At 43.2% G+C, this 14,086-nt stretch overlaps 1 protein-coding gene across 1 annotated transcript in view; it reads left to right on the top strand.

Moving 5' to 3' along the window:
* FANCG (FA complementation group G) overlaps positions 1 to 14,086 on the top strand; it is an 80,319-nt gene that overhangs the window by 36,475 nt on the left and 29,758 nt on the right. Inside the window, exons 6-7 of the mRNA XM_030192826.1 lie at positions 9,277 to 9,407; positions 12,748 to 12,894. Coding sequence (XP_030048686.1) covers positions 9,277 to 9,407; positions 12,748 to 12,894 — 278 coding nt within the window. The remainder of the gene's footprint in view (positions 1 to 9,276; positions 9,408 to 12,747; positions 12,895 to 14,086) is intronic.

The raw sequence follows: 14,086 nt of genomic DNA on the forward strand, positions 1-14,086 counted from the left end.
TGTGCTGCTTGGACCGCTGAGATTACAGCCGAAGTGACGGCAGCGGTGGAAGCTGCGCTAGATAAAAAATTGCAGGCTCTGTATGACAGAGCCGAAGCGGCACACGAAAGACTAGATGGCTTCCACCTAGATTTAGATCATCTGCAACAACGAGTCAGTGATGTCGAGGATCGTATGCAGGAGATGGTGGAGCCTAGAGCAACAACGCAGAAGAAACTGAAAGAACTAGAGCAAAAGTTAGACGACTTAGAAAATCGAGCGAGGAGAAATAACCTGAGACTCGTCGGACTGCCTGAGAGCCTGAAAGATGCGGAACTAGTAAGCTTCTTGGAGCGTTGGCTCACAGAGACATTACAATTGAACAACTTACCAGACCCTCTGCGAATTGAGCATGCCCATAGAATTGGGCCTCGTCGCCAGCCAAATGAGAAACCTAGAGTGGTCATTTTGAAACTCCTACAATATGGTCAGAAGAAAGCGATTCTGAGGGCAATTCGGGCGGGACAGATATTGCATTATGAGAGCCGGAAAATCTTGTGCTTTCAGGATTATTCAAATAGCGTGGCGATGGCGAGGCGTGCCTTTGCACAAGTATGTGCTGAACTATATGAACGTAAAATAAAGTTCTTTTTGCTTTACCCTGCTAAACTGAGGATTTATCATGATGGCGGAGAAAAAAGTTATGAGACGGCGGAGGCCGCTAAAGACTTCTTGAAAACGCTTCCAGCTAGAGCAATGGAGTGAGGCAGCACATGGCCACTGATAAAATGGCGGGAGGACATATTTGCTGCAAACACGGACATTTTTCCATGGCGATCCAAAGACGGAAGCTGAATGTCTGCAGAAATTTTGAGCGGCATACTGGATAAATACCAATAACTAATCTTACAAACGCGGAGCTTGTTGTTTTTGCCAGAGATAAAATAGTTGAAGCACTTCTATATGAGGAGAAAGATTTGAGACAAGCTGCATAAAAATGATGGAGCAGTATGGAGTGGTAAGAAATAGACCTTGCAGTAAAACAACAGCCGCGATGAGCAGATGGTCTCAAATAGTATACATGGAGATGGCAGATGATAGACTTTGTTTATGAACTCTGGAGATAAGACATACTGTAAGATAGTTGACATCCTTGAAAACTTGTCTAGGGTATATATTGTTTGTATGGGGACTATGGGAAATACATGAGAGAGATGTAAAAATGGGCATTTAGAACATAAGGGTGTCTGTAATAGAATAAAAAAGGGGGAAGTGGGGTACCCAATCGTGACTGGTTCTCTTTAGAACTACATGGGGGAATTGGAGATGGGGGGTTTAGGGGGCAGGGAGATAAGGGGGAGGAGGGAGGGGCTTTGCAAGGGTACAGCAGAGAGGGGGGAGGGTGGATGGAACTGACAGAAGAAGTAATTTTGGTTGAACCATACATGACTAAAGGAGATGACAGATCACAGAGCACTAATCAAAGGAGGGGTAAGCTGGGATACCCCTTCCTTGACGAGGATTCATATATCTATAGAATTCAAGCTAATGGGATTACCTAGATATAGATAAACTCAAGATAATATCGTGGAATGTGGGGGGAATTACATCCCCTATTAAGAGATCTAAGATTTTACAAGCACTGAACAGACATAAGGCACACATAGCTATGCTTCAGGAGACGCATTTGAATGCAACGGAAAACAGGAAACTGAGTAGGTGGTGGGTTGGTGACATGGTAGATAGCCCAACCTCAAATAAAAAAGCGGGGGTGACCATTTTATTTCGTAAAGGACTACAATATGTGCTGCACCAGAAAATAATAGACCCACAAGGGAGGTATATTATTCAACATATCACCCTATATAATAGACCAATGTTACTGATCAATGTTTATGCCCCAAATCAATACGATAAAAAATTCTTCCAGACTCTTGTCAGGCATGTACAAAGCTTTGAGCAAATGCCGGTGATAATGGGAGGGGATTTTAATCAGGTTTTTGATCCAATGGTGGACAGCACTGGCTCCTCCCGAGTTGGACCGGTGGACTATTCGAAAGGGGTGCCCTGGGTGTGCTCAGAATTAGAGCTGTTGGACTCCTGGCGTTTATTACATCCCGGGGAACGAGATTACACTCACATCTCTAGAGCCTATGGGTCGCAGTCGCGCATAGATTATCTGCTAATATCACAATATATTACCACTCACTTAGTAACAGCGGAGATAGGTCCTACACAAATATCCGATCATGCAATGATCTGGGTAAGTATACAATGGGGGGGTGAATCTAAGAGATCTTTCAAGTGGAGATTCCCAAGAGCCTTATATTATGATCCCCAATTTCATAGCTTTATGAAAGATAGGTGGAAAGAATATGGGGAATTTAATAGAGAAAGCTTTCATTCAGACCCAATACTTTTTTAGGAAGCTGCTAAAGCTGTATTGCGCGGACATATAATATCCTACTCAGCCCATAAAAAGAAAAAAAGGGAAGCTGAGCTGTTACGATTGGAGGCGAGAGTACGAATGCTCCGCCAGCTGTATGGGAGAACACACTCTATTGCTCATAAGAAATTACTGATGACAACGCAGGTAGAACTCAATCAGTTAATTCATTCCCGCACGCAAAAATCTTTAGCATATTATAAGTATCAAATGTTTAAATATGCAAATAAACATGGAAAGTTGCTAGCGCGGCTAGTTAATCAGGTGGGGGGAAGGAGATGGGTGACACATATAAGAGACGAACACGGTATTCCTTAGCGTCCCTCCGGACCGGACCAGGATTGGACTGATGGGTTGTGCTCGCCTACCAGCAGGTGGAGACTGAGAAAAACTCTGACTCTAGAGAGCCAATAGGAGCCCTGGCCATGTGACCTTAGCCTCAGTATTTTCTCAGTCTCCCAGCAGGTAGGAAGCGAGCCCATTAGTCTCTCTCTTTCTCTTTTAGAGGTTTACAATAAGAACAACATTGCTACCTCTTCTTCTGTGCCTAGGAATTCTCTGTTAGACGCTGGTCAGGTAGGGACTTCTTTTCCTTTCTTTTACAGCCTCTGGGGGTGTCAAACTCGGATGTCTCCGGGTCCCTCCCCCCTTCCTCCCCATCTCCCATACATATCTGGGAAGGACTACCCTTTGTTTAGAAAGGTGTATGTCTTTGGGAGAGGCAGCCACTATAGAAAGTTAAATCTTATAAGCATTTTAAGGAGCAAGCTACATCCCCCGGCTTCTAACGAGCAGACAGCTATGTGTTGTTCTATTACTCTTCAGCGGAGTTTTCCCCATTACTTTAACGAGCAGGCAGCTCTGGTTGCTGTTTTTAGGTGTCTATATTATCTAGCTGGTTAAAAAAAAAAAAAAAAAAGAGGCAGCAGTAATTTGGAGGAGTTTAGGTGTAAAAAAAAAAAAAAATTAAAGACAACTTGTCCCCACTGACTGAATGAGCAGACAGCTCCGTTTGATTGCATGGGAATGCTGTGAGTCAGCTGTGTAAAAAAAAAAAAAAAAAAAAAAAGAGAGTAAGCGGCAGCATTTTGTTTTCAGCCCTCTTTGAGTTGAGCTGTATTTTATTTAGCACTGCCGTTTGTGTTCTTCCCTTAGCGGTTTGTTCGGCAGAGCAGGGCTTAAAAAAAAAAGAGATTTTGGCGCGAATCGGGTACGTGCATGCACGCGCGTTACCGTCATGTCCGAGAAGCTGAGACGCGCTGTATGCCAGCGTCGGGGATCTCCTCTTCCGGCTCCTGTAAATATTGTGCGCCACTGGGGGGTGCGTCGGGACTTTCTCTTTCGCCGTCTTCGGGCCGTTTGGGGCTGATCTTTCTCAGGAGTCGCCTATGTTCTTTAGGGGGGTCATTTCTTTGCTTTTTATGTTTTTAATGTTGAGTAGCTGGTTGCTGTAGCCTAATAGCACTACAGTCTCTGAAGCTGCAACTACTACTATTTATCATTTCTAAAGCGCTGCTAAAAAAACGCAGCGCTGTACACTTGAATATGAAGAGACAGTCCCTGCTCCTCAGATCTTACAATCTCATTAGGTCAGACAGAACAAACAAGAGATAAGGAGATTTTAAAGTGAGCAGGTTTAAAATAAGGGTCCTGAACAGAGTGAATAAGGGTTAGAAGTTAAAAGCAGCATCAAAAGGTGGGCTACAGAACTGGGTGCAGGTCCAAGTTTTAGCAATTTATTTCTCTATCTTGGACTCCTGTATGTCTATGTCCCACTATATATTCATCACTTGGCCAGCCTGTTTGATGTTTGTTTCTTTATAATCTCGGGTGGCGTTTGTCTGTGGGCTAGGAGCCAACTTTTCAAAATTATTGGGGGTGCTAAGTCCAATGGAAATGACCCCTCCTTGGACATGTACATGAGTTTTTCTCAATATTGGGGGTGCTCAAGCACCCACAGCACCCACAGAGGGACTAAAGGAAAGCAAATTAGCAGGTAAGATCTAATTTCTCCTTAGACATCACACAAATGAAGATATTAATAAAGTGTTTGAAAATTTTTATGCCCGTTTATACTCACCGCCAGAGGAGGAAGGTCTAGAGGCAAAATTATATTTGGAGGGACTAACTCTCCCCCGGCTTAAGGGACACCAACAGGAAATCTTGAATGCAAATATCACTGAAGAAGAAGTTAAGTGGTGTATACGAGACAGTCCGCTATATAAATCTCCAGGGATAGATGGGTTCACTTCAGAGGTATATAAAATCCTGGTGGAGGATATAGGAACCTGTATTACTAGCGTCTTTAATAGTCATATTACCAAGGGAGAACTCCCAAACTCACTGCGGGCAGCACAGATAATTGTATTACTGAAACCAGGAAAGGACCCGGATTTAGCGGAATCTTACCGTCCAATTTCTCTAATATCATATGAAGCCAAATTATTTGCTAAAATTCTGTCAAATAGATTGGCTAGGTTCTTACCTCACTTAGTGCTAGACCCACAAGTAGGATTTGTGAGAGACAGATCGGTTGCAAAAAACTTGAGGATTTTACTGGCATTAGAACAGATAAAAAATGGTAACATCCCATCAGTATTGATAAGCTTTGATGCTCATAAAGCATTTGATAGAGTGCGATGGGACTTTATGTTTGCGGTATTAGAAGCTTATGGGATTACGGGATTTTTTGCTGAGGCCATTAAGACACTGTATCATGGCCCAATGGCAGAGGTGGCGGTGAATGGCCTGACATCTAGACAGTTTGAGATAGCAAGAGGCACCCGACAGGGATGCCCCCTGTCCCCTCTTTTATTCGTGATGGTGATAGACCCCCTAATTCGAGACACCGTGGGCTCACCAGAAATACAGGGGGTAAAAGTGGGGGAGGAGCATTTTAAGATCTCTGCTTTCGCGGACGACTTACTGGTCGTCCTTAGACAGCCGAGCGTATCCCTACCAGCGATTCTGGAACTTTTTAAAGAATTCGGGGATTTCTCCGGATTTGGCCTTAATCTGGACAAATCTGAGATTCAACCTCTATACATGTCAGATGAGGAATGGTCTCGATTAGCTTGCCCACTTAGACGCAAAGATCACTCCTTTATTTAGGAATACAGCTGCCAGGGGATCCATCCCAACTATATCAGAAAAATATAACTACCTTGTTTGAGTATACGAGGCGTCTCCTGGACAGATGGTCTAATCTGCCACTGTCTCTGTCGGGGCGGATAGCCTTATTTAATATGGTGTTATTCCCAAAATGGCTTTACTGCTTCCAGATATTACCTATATACTTTTTGAAAAGGGATAGGAAGAAATTGATGGGTTTATTGTCTCACTTCTTCTGGGCCAAGAAGAGGCCGCAAATAAGTTGGACAAATATGTTGGATACATGGGATAGAGGAGGAATGGGGGTCCTAGATTTGTTACGTTACAATAGAGCCTGTTTAATGAGGCACGTGGGAGATTGGCTATTAGGAACCTCTTACCATTCACCGAGGGAAGCCGAGGAAAAGTGGGCTCATCCATTACGCTTGCCATATGTGTTGCAGGCTAAGCAATCTTCCCTTCAAAACATATTAGGTCTAGCCTGTTGGTTCGACCGCTTCGGATGGTGTGGAGAGAATTAGGACGAGCATGGGCATTTAACGCACACCAGAGTGGGCTACTACCTATAATGGGGAATAAAGACTTTATGCCAGGAATGGATAACTACGAGAATGCCAAGGACGGGTGATCTTTCGTGCCTATACGTCTAAAATGAGACTACATAAAATGGGGGGAGTGGATTCACCTATATGCGAGCGGTGTAGAAAAGATCCATGCACTTTTTATCATGCTCTATGGGAATGCCGGGAGATCCGACGATTCTGGGCTAAAATATTTAGATTTATGGGCTATGTGTTGAATAAACATATTCTATTGCGCCCGGAATATGCTCTACTGGGTCTGGACGCTGTGGTGGGGGCCAGTGCTGTTCACCATAATTTATTGCTATATAAAGCATGTTTAATCGGTAAGAAATGCATAATGGTCAATTGGGTTAAACGAGAACCTCCCACATATTGGCAATGGTGCAATAGATTCCACACCTTGTTGTTGATGGAATTACAAGACACCTACTTGAAATTTAAAAGACAAAGAGAACTATATTTGACTTGGAAAAGTTACATACATGTGCTTGCTCCTCGGGCTCGTAGTGCTGTACTTAACCGGTTGGGAGATCCCCACATTCCAATATGAGGAAGGCAACATTGCGAGGTCTTGGCCTAAATCTCCTAAATTTATGGACAGTTCCGGGGGGAGGATGGGAGGGTAGAGCAAAGAGAAGAGAAGAAATGGAATTGGCTGACTTAACCTAGAAACGTTTTGTAACCAATAGCTTCCATAAAGGGGGGGAAGAAGAAGAACAGAGGGAAGGGGAAGGAGGGGAGGGGAAAATGTGAAAATTTATACTGCCCTGACATAAGAGGTTGGATAGAGCTGCACTGATGACATGTTCAATTTATGGTTATTAGTTACAAGCAGTATCTGTATTAAGTGATGTTGTTTTGAATAAAAAGATTTAAACATAAAACAGGAGTTTGGCTATCATAGCACCTTCAATCACTTTCACTCACCCCCTCCATGCCGGTCAAAGCAGGAGTTTGTTTCACTGATCTACCCAATATACTCTACACTTTCAGTGTGAAAAAAATGTAGATGTATTCAAAAACAATTTAAGAAAAACAAAAAAAAAAAATCTTGTATAGCAAACCCTAACTAATTTTTTATTTTTTGTTACATTTGTACCCCGCGCTTTCCCACTCATGGCAGGCTCAATGTGGCTTACATGGGGCAATGGAGGGTTAAGTGACTTGCCCAGAGTCACAAGGAGCTGCCTGTGCCTGAAGTGGGAATCAAACTCAGTTCCTCAGTTCCCCAGGACCAAAGTCCACCACCCTAACCACTAGGCCACTCCTCCGCTCCATTCTGTTTCTAAAAATCACTTTAATGTGGCCCATAATAATTTGAAATCTCCTGAATGAAGATTTGCTTCCTCACTTTTTCTAAATGACTCTTGGCTGTTTTTGCTGCAAAAGGTCTTCCACCAAGTGCTGAGTGATGGGGTGTGAAAATGTATACAATTACCACTTTGTTGGCTTCTTAATTACTTTTTGAATATTTCTCTAATTGTTCTTTCACGTTGAAAGTGAGGAGTATGTTGTATAGATCTGTGAACCAAACTCTTGCTTTAATGCATTATGAATTGCAGTTTTTAGAAAGCAGAATGTGAAAAATGTAGAAGGGTTTGACGTCTTTTTGCAGGGCACTGTAAATGAGCTTATTTTACAGAAGAATTTCTGCAGGACGTTTTGTTTTATGTCCAAGAATTTTATTGGTTTTAGAAAAAGATAAACAATTTTTCAAGTAATAACATCAACTGTATCACAGAATCCAAACAAAAAAAAAACCTGCAAATCAGGAGTGGAGGAGTGGCCTAGTGGTTAGAGTGGTGGACTTTGGTCCTGGGGAACTGGGTTCAATTCCCACTGCAGGCACAGGCAGCTCCTTGTGACTCTGGGCAAGTCACTTAACCCTCTATTGCCCCAGAATGGATGTGGGTGGAATTAGAAGAGTTAGTAATGTTGGGAGGGGGGAATTGGAAGAGGGAATGGTTGTGGGGGGGGGATTAGAAGAGTTAGAAATGTTGGGAGGGTGGAATTGGAAGAGAGAATGGATGTCTTTGCTTAAAGCCCACCTCTTCAATGCTGCGTTCGGCACCTAACCCTTACCGTTCAGTGAATCCAGACTGCCCCAATTTGACTGCCCCTATCGGACCGACCGTTCACTTGTCTATTAGATTGTAAGCTCTTTGAGCAGGGACTGTCTCTCTTTGTTAAATTGTACAGCGCTGCGTAACCCTAGAAATGTTAAGTAGTAGTAGTAGTATTACATATAGCAGTGATTTAACCAGAGCTGAGATTGTGATGTCATAATGCCTCATTCCACCAATGCCTAAGAGCCAACCTCATCAGTGATGTCACAATGGCTTGACTGTCCTATACTTGGCCCACTTCCCCCCTTAGTGTGAAGAGTTTCAGTCTCTGGTATCCAGAGCTGAGATTGTGATGTCATAATGCCTCATTCCACCAATGCCTAAGAGCCAACCTCATCAGTGATGTCACAATGGCTTGATTGTCCTATATTTGTCTCACTCTTATCTATTAGATTGTAAGCTCTTTGAGCAGGGACTGTCTCTCTTTGTTAAATTGTACAGCGCTGCGTAACCCTAGTAGCGCTCTAGAAATGTTAAGTAGTAGTAGTAGGTACAAGTAAGTACCTGTATATAATATGTAAGCCGCATTGAGCCTGCCATGAGTGGGAAAGTGCGGGGTACAAATGAAATAAAAAAAAATAATAAATCTTAAACAAGTTACCTAAAATTATAACATTTCAGATAATTATCCACATGAGGCCAAATTTTAGCAGTAGAACATCTCGCCCATTTTGTCTGCAACAGAGGTTTCAAATTTATGAATCTGTAAAATTGAATACCACCAAAAAGGACATTTTGGACAATCTTCTGTTAGTACTATTATGGCATTGTGATTTCAGCCCTATCCTTGCAAAGAGTAGCCTGGGATATTTACCCATTGAGCAGACTGAACTGTGTCTTTCAGATGAGATCTTAAAACAATCTTGTATCCTAGATCTTGTTGCTGGTAAGTTGGAGCCCCTGTCAGGTTCAGAGCTTTGCAGAATAATAAGTTTTCCAATAATTGTAAATAATTGTTTGATTCCTTACTGAGTGTTACAGTGCAGTCTTCACTTCTGACAATGTGGGGCGCTCTATCTCTTTTCCTCAGGATTGCAGCTTATGGAGGAAGGGGATTCCAGAGCAGCTGCTGGTATTTTGCAGGAAGCAGTGGCAGGGCTATGCTCCCGGAGAGTCCTAGCAGAGATCTACACTTCCATTGGATGCTGCTGTCAGAGAATGGTATGGTCGTTCTGTGGAGTATGGCGGGAGCAGCTAGATGTGTCTTAATGTAGATTACCAATTCATAAGCTGAGTGAAGCCCTGGAGAATGGCTGAAAGGGGAGCAACTCAAAACAGGGAACAGTTTGTAAGCCAGGCATGGCATTTGGGGGGGGGGGGGAACAGGGCAGCTACCCTGGGTCCCACAACTCCATGGGGAGGTGGGAGGAGAGGGGATCAGGGGCTCGCTCCTTTAATTTCTGCCCTGGGCCCCATCATGTCTAAAACCGGCCCTGGCCAGAGCTTCACCTATTTTGGGGGTCGTGACCTAGGTGGGCTCACCATAAGTACATCAAAGATTAACCTCTTTGATATTTATGATCAAGCACTACCACTTCAACCTTATGCTGAATAGGGACTCTCTATAATCGATGACCTAATGTATGTTACAATCCAACTTATTCTCAGAAACCTTCATGCAATACCATAATTTATTTTTCTTTAACACGTATGTATGCACATGATATATATATATATATATATATATATATACACCATGATCTGTTCCATATATGCCATGTTCCATGTATGTTACCGTGTATGTATACACCTTAACGCAATACCATTTGTAATTCTGTTACCCGGAAATGGCAACCGCCATTACGGCAAATGTAAGCCACATTGAGCCTGCAAATTGGTGTGAAAATGTGGGAGACAAATGCTACAAATAAATAAAATCATTATTCTGCATTTTCAGGGGGTCACACAATGTTATTTGCCCACAATCATGGAGTCATAGTCACTAAAAAAAAATTTGGAAGCACTGTTGTAAGTTATAGGGAAAGCAATACTGCAGAAAGTTCAGATCCTATGCCTGGAGCCAGAGGATGGATGTCGTAGAAATATTGATCCTGAGCCTGGGAAGAGTGAATCTTATGATGCTCCCTTGCAGTGATGGGCTTCTCTGTCTTTGTTAGTAATGATGGTGGAGAGAAACAGACTAGTATTACAGATTGCATGGGATAACAGTACTCCAGTAGAGGATAAGTTGCAGCCTTGTTCTCCCTTTGTCCGTGTCTAGACTAAGCTCTAAAGGTCAGTCAGATGGTGATTGTGTAAATCCCAAACTGGACGGAGGTGCCTTGAAGTAGATGATTGGAAGAGTTAGAGGAATGACTTCAATTCCACAGTTTTCTTACAGCACTAACAGGACATAAGGAGCACATTGAATAGCTGCAACCATTATTCACAAAATAAAAAGATTGTTAGGATATTATTAATGTATCTCAGGCTATTCTAATTACTTATCCAGATTAACCAAAGGTAAAATTGGGAAATATAAGGTGGTGGTGTATGTCTCCTGATTTTTTTTTTTTTTTTTGTAAGAGTAACAGTTTTTACACGGAGAGGAGAGGTTTTCGTTTTTTCATCTGCTAGATCAGTCCAGAACCCATGGTTTGTGCCTCTCATCCAGCAGATGGAGACAGATGTAAGAGCTGTGAGCTTTGCCCTGTAAGAGGCACCATGCAGAATTGGTCCCTAGAACATATGGTGGTGGGCATTCCGTGCAACTTCGGTCTGGACTGGTGAGAGCTGCTAGGTCCAGTTGGAGAACTGGTCACTTAGTTGAGCCGCATTTGACAGACCGAAGTCCCAGGTCCTGCTATAAGGTGCCCCTTTTTGGGGATACCAAGAATAGTCCAGATCCCTCCTATGTTCAGGCAGATTATCGGCATCATCCATCCATCCTTTTCCTTGTCATACCAGACCCGTCCAGACTAATGGGTTATGACCATGAACCAGCAGATGGAGACAGGGAAAAGTAGTTCTTATGATTCGCCCCTTAAGGGTATCACGCAGTCTAGAATGCTCAGTATTTTCTTTGTCTTCAAGCGTGCAGCTCTTCTGTAGCTCTGGAAAACAAAATAGCAAGTAACTGAGCACATTCGACCAGGGGGTATGGTGGCATCCTGGTTGGAATCACAGTCCATTTCTCTTGTTGAGATTTGCCAGGCCACTACCTGGTCTTCTGTGCACTTCTTTTCCAAACACTATAGGTTGATCGTTCATGCCAGTGAAGATGCTGCCTTTGGTGTTTTTGCAGCAGGGTTTCTGCCTACTCAGTTGAAAGATTGTTGTTCTGCTACTTCTGGTGGATGAAAGGGAAGAAAACAATTTAGTCTTGCCTGCTAATTTTCTTTCCTTGAGTCCTGCCAGCCCAGTCCAGAATCCCTCCATGTTACTTGTTTTTGGTATTTTAGTTTACTTGATGATCTTTGGTTTATTTTATAAGGTGGTGAGACACCATGAGATCTTCAGGGTTCTTTCAGTGGACATATTTTCTGGTTAAGACTAGATTTCCTCCTCCTGGAAAAGAAAAAAAGGCTTTTGGGGGGTTATTTTCTTTGTTTTTTTTTTTGTTTTGTGTGTGTGGTCACCATTTGCTTTGTTACGAGAATCTGGCTAATGCTGCACAGCGCTTCTTTATAGGGCAGAGCTTAAAGCTGTTAGGCCATGAGATGTGGATTGGACTTACGGAAAGAAAATTAGCAGGTAAGACCAGTGGTGTACCTACCTTTTATATGGCACCCGGGATGGACCGCGTACCCCCTCCTCCAAACAAGGGAGTGTGCGAAGCAGGCGCGCAGCTGTCGGCTTTGCCGGTCCCCTGCCCCTTCTGACCTGTTCTGGGGCAGGGCACTAGCAGAGCTGACAGCCTGCACCCCGCACCCCCTCGCTGTCTGCACCCAGGGTGAACCACCCCCACCACCCTGCTCCTAGGTATGCTAGAGGGTGTAAGACCCTTTCTCACCAGGTGCAGTGTGTGTTTTTCCTGTGTTTTGACCTAATTAGATTTCTCTGGTCCATTGGGTGAGTCCAGTTCCGTGTTCTTTTAGAGGGCTTGTTTGAGGCTACCTTGGGCAGTGAACTCGCTTGTCAGCGCAAGTTACCCTTGCCACATAGCTTCCTTTCCTTCTAGAATTTTTGACTGGTCAGCCCCTCACAACAGATATCTCGACTTCACTGGAATTAATTTTATATGATGGAATGGTTGTTTTCTTTTGTATTTTATATTTTTGTATAATTTAATAAGTTGATTTACATATCAAATATATTAGTACTGTGGATTATATGAGGTTTTAAGACTCTTGACACTGGCAACAGTGAAAACACAGCCATGTTGGCTCCATTTTAATTCACAGTTTATTAAAATGGTTTGCCACTTACTGTATGCTTCTCTGCTTGGCGTATTTCTGTACTTTTGGTGTGGGATTTACCTGCGTGTCAAAGTGGAGGTGAGCCTATACATAAATACTGTGAAGTATACCTGTTTCTTTTCTTGTCTTTGCTTCACTGGCAGGGTAAGCCTCAGATGGCACTTCAGTATTGGAAACAAGCTCTGCAGGTGGATTTCCAGTGTCTCTCAGCCCTATATCAGTCTTTGGTGCTCTTCCGTCACCTGGAGAAAACAGATGCTGAGCTGGAGGCTCTCAGCCTGCTGCATAAGGTAAGAATCGGTGTGTCCTTTCAGGCAGCACTTCAGTAAATGTGTGCTTTGTCACCGTTAGCAGTTTCAGGATCCGTATCCCTTCCGAATTCAATTCTTGGCCCCTTCCTTCTCTTGGTGACTTTACTGTTGTCCTGTCTTCATCTGAATTGTGAAGCAGCAAAGTTATTTTATTTACGTGACTTATCGATTGCTTCAAATTAAGAGACAATTTGCAATTGATGTACAGTATCTTAAAACCTAACAGTATCAGATTATCTCACCTGCCTCACCATCCCTTACTCCCCTGCGAGGGTTGTCCACTCTGTTAATGATCACTGCCTTGTCCTACTACTACTACTACTACTACTACTACTATTTAGCATTTCTATAGCGCTACAAGGCATACGCAGCGCTGCACAAACATAGAAGAAAGACAGTCCCTGCTCAAAGAGCTTACAATCTATTAGACAAAAAATAAATAAAGTAAGCAAATCAAATCAATTAATGTGAACGGGAAGGAAGAGAGGAGGGTAGGTGGAGGCGAGTTGTTACAAGTGGTTACGAGTCAAAAGCAATGTTAAAGAGGTGGGCTTTCAGTCTAGATTTAAAGGTGGCCAAGGATGGGGCAAGACGTAGGGGCTCAGGAAGTTTATTCCAGGCGTAGGGTGCAGCGAGACAGAAGGCACGAAGTCTGGAGTTGGCAGTAGTGGAGAAGGGAACAGATAAGAAGGATTTATCCATGGAGCGGAGTGCACAGGAAGGGGTGTAGGGAAGGACGAGTGTGGAGAGATACTGGGGAGCTTGCCCACTATGAATCTACTAGACACAGTTCCTTTTTCTTCCTCTCATCATATATCTGGAATACTCTCTCACTTTCTTTCCACAGTGAACTTTCCCTTAAGACTTTTAAGGCCAATCTGAAAGCTTGGCTTTTTAGACAGGCATATGGGGGCTGACTTGATGGGTCTTTCCAGCTTGAGATTCTTTCCTTTTTGCTCCTCTTGCCCTTCCCTGCCCTTTTGCTTTCTGGCATGAGTGTTTGGCTTTCCTATCAAACACTGGCATTCCTTTCCTGGTTCTGCCTTGATTGTAGTTTATACATCACTCTGCTTCCTTGGCAGCTAGAGTGGTCTAGCCTACCTTCCCATCTGTTTAAACAAAGTTTACTGAGGAACAAATTTGTGCAAAACATTTGAAAATTCTCCATACT

Source organism: Microcaecilia unicolor, chromosome 2 (genome assembly GCF_901765095.1).
Source record: "Microcaecilia unicolor chromosome 2, aMicUni1.1, whole genome shotgun sequence".
Classification (NCBI taxonomy): domain Eukaryota; kingdom Metazoa; phylum Chordata; class Amphibia; order Gymnophiona; family Siphonopidae; genus Microcaecilia; species Microcaecilia unicolor.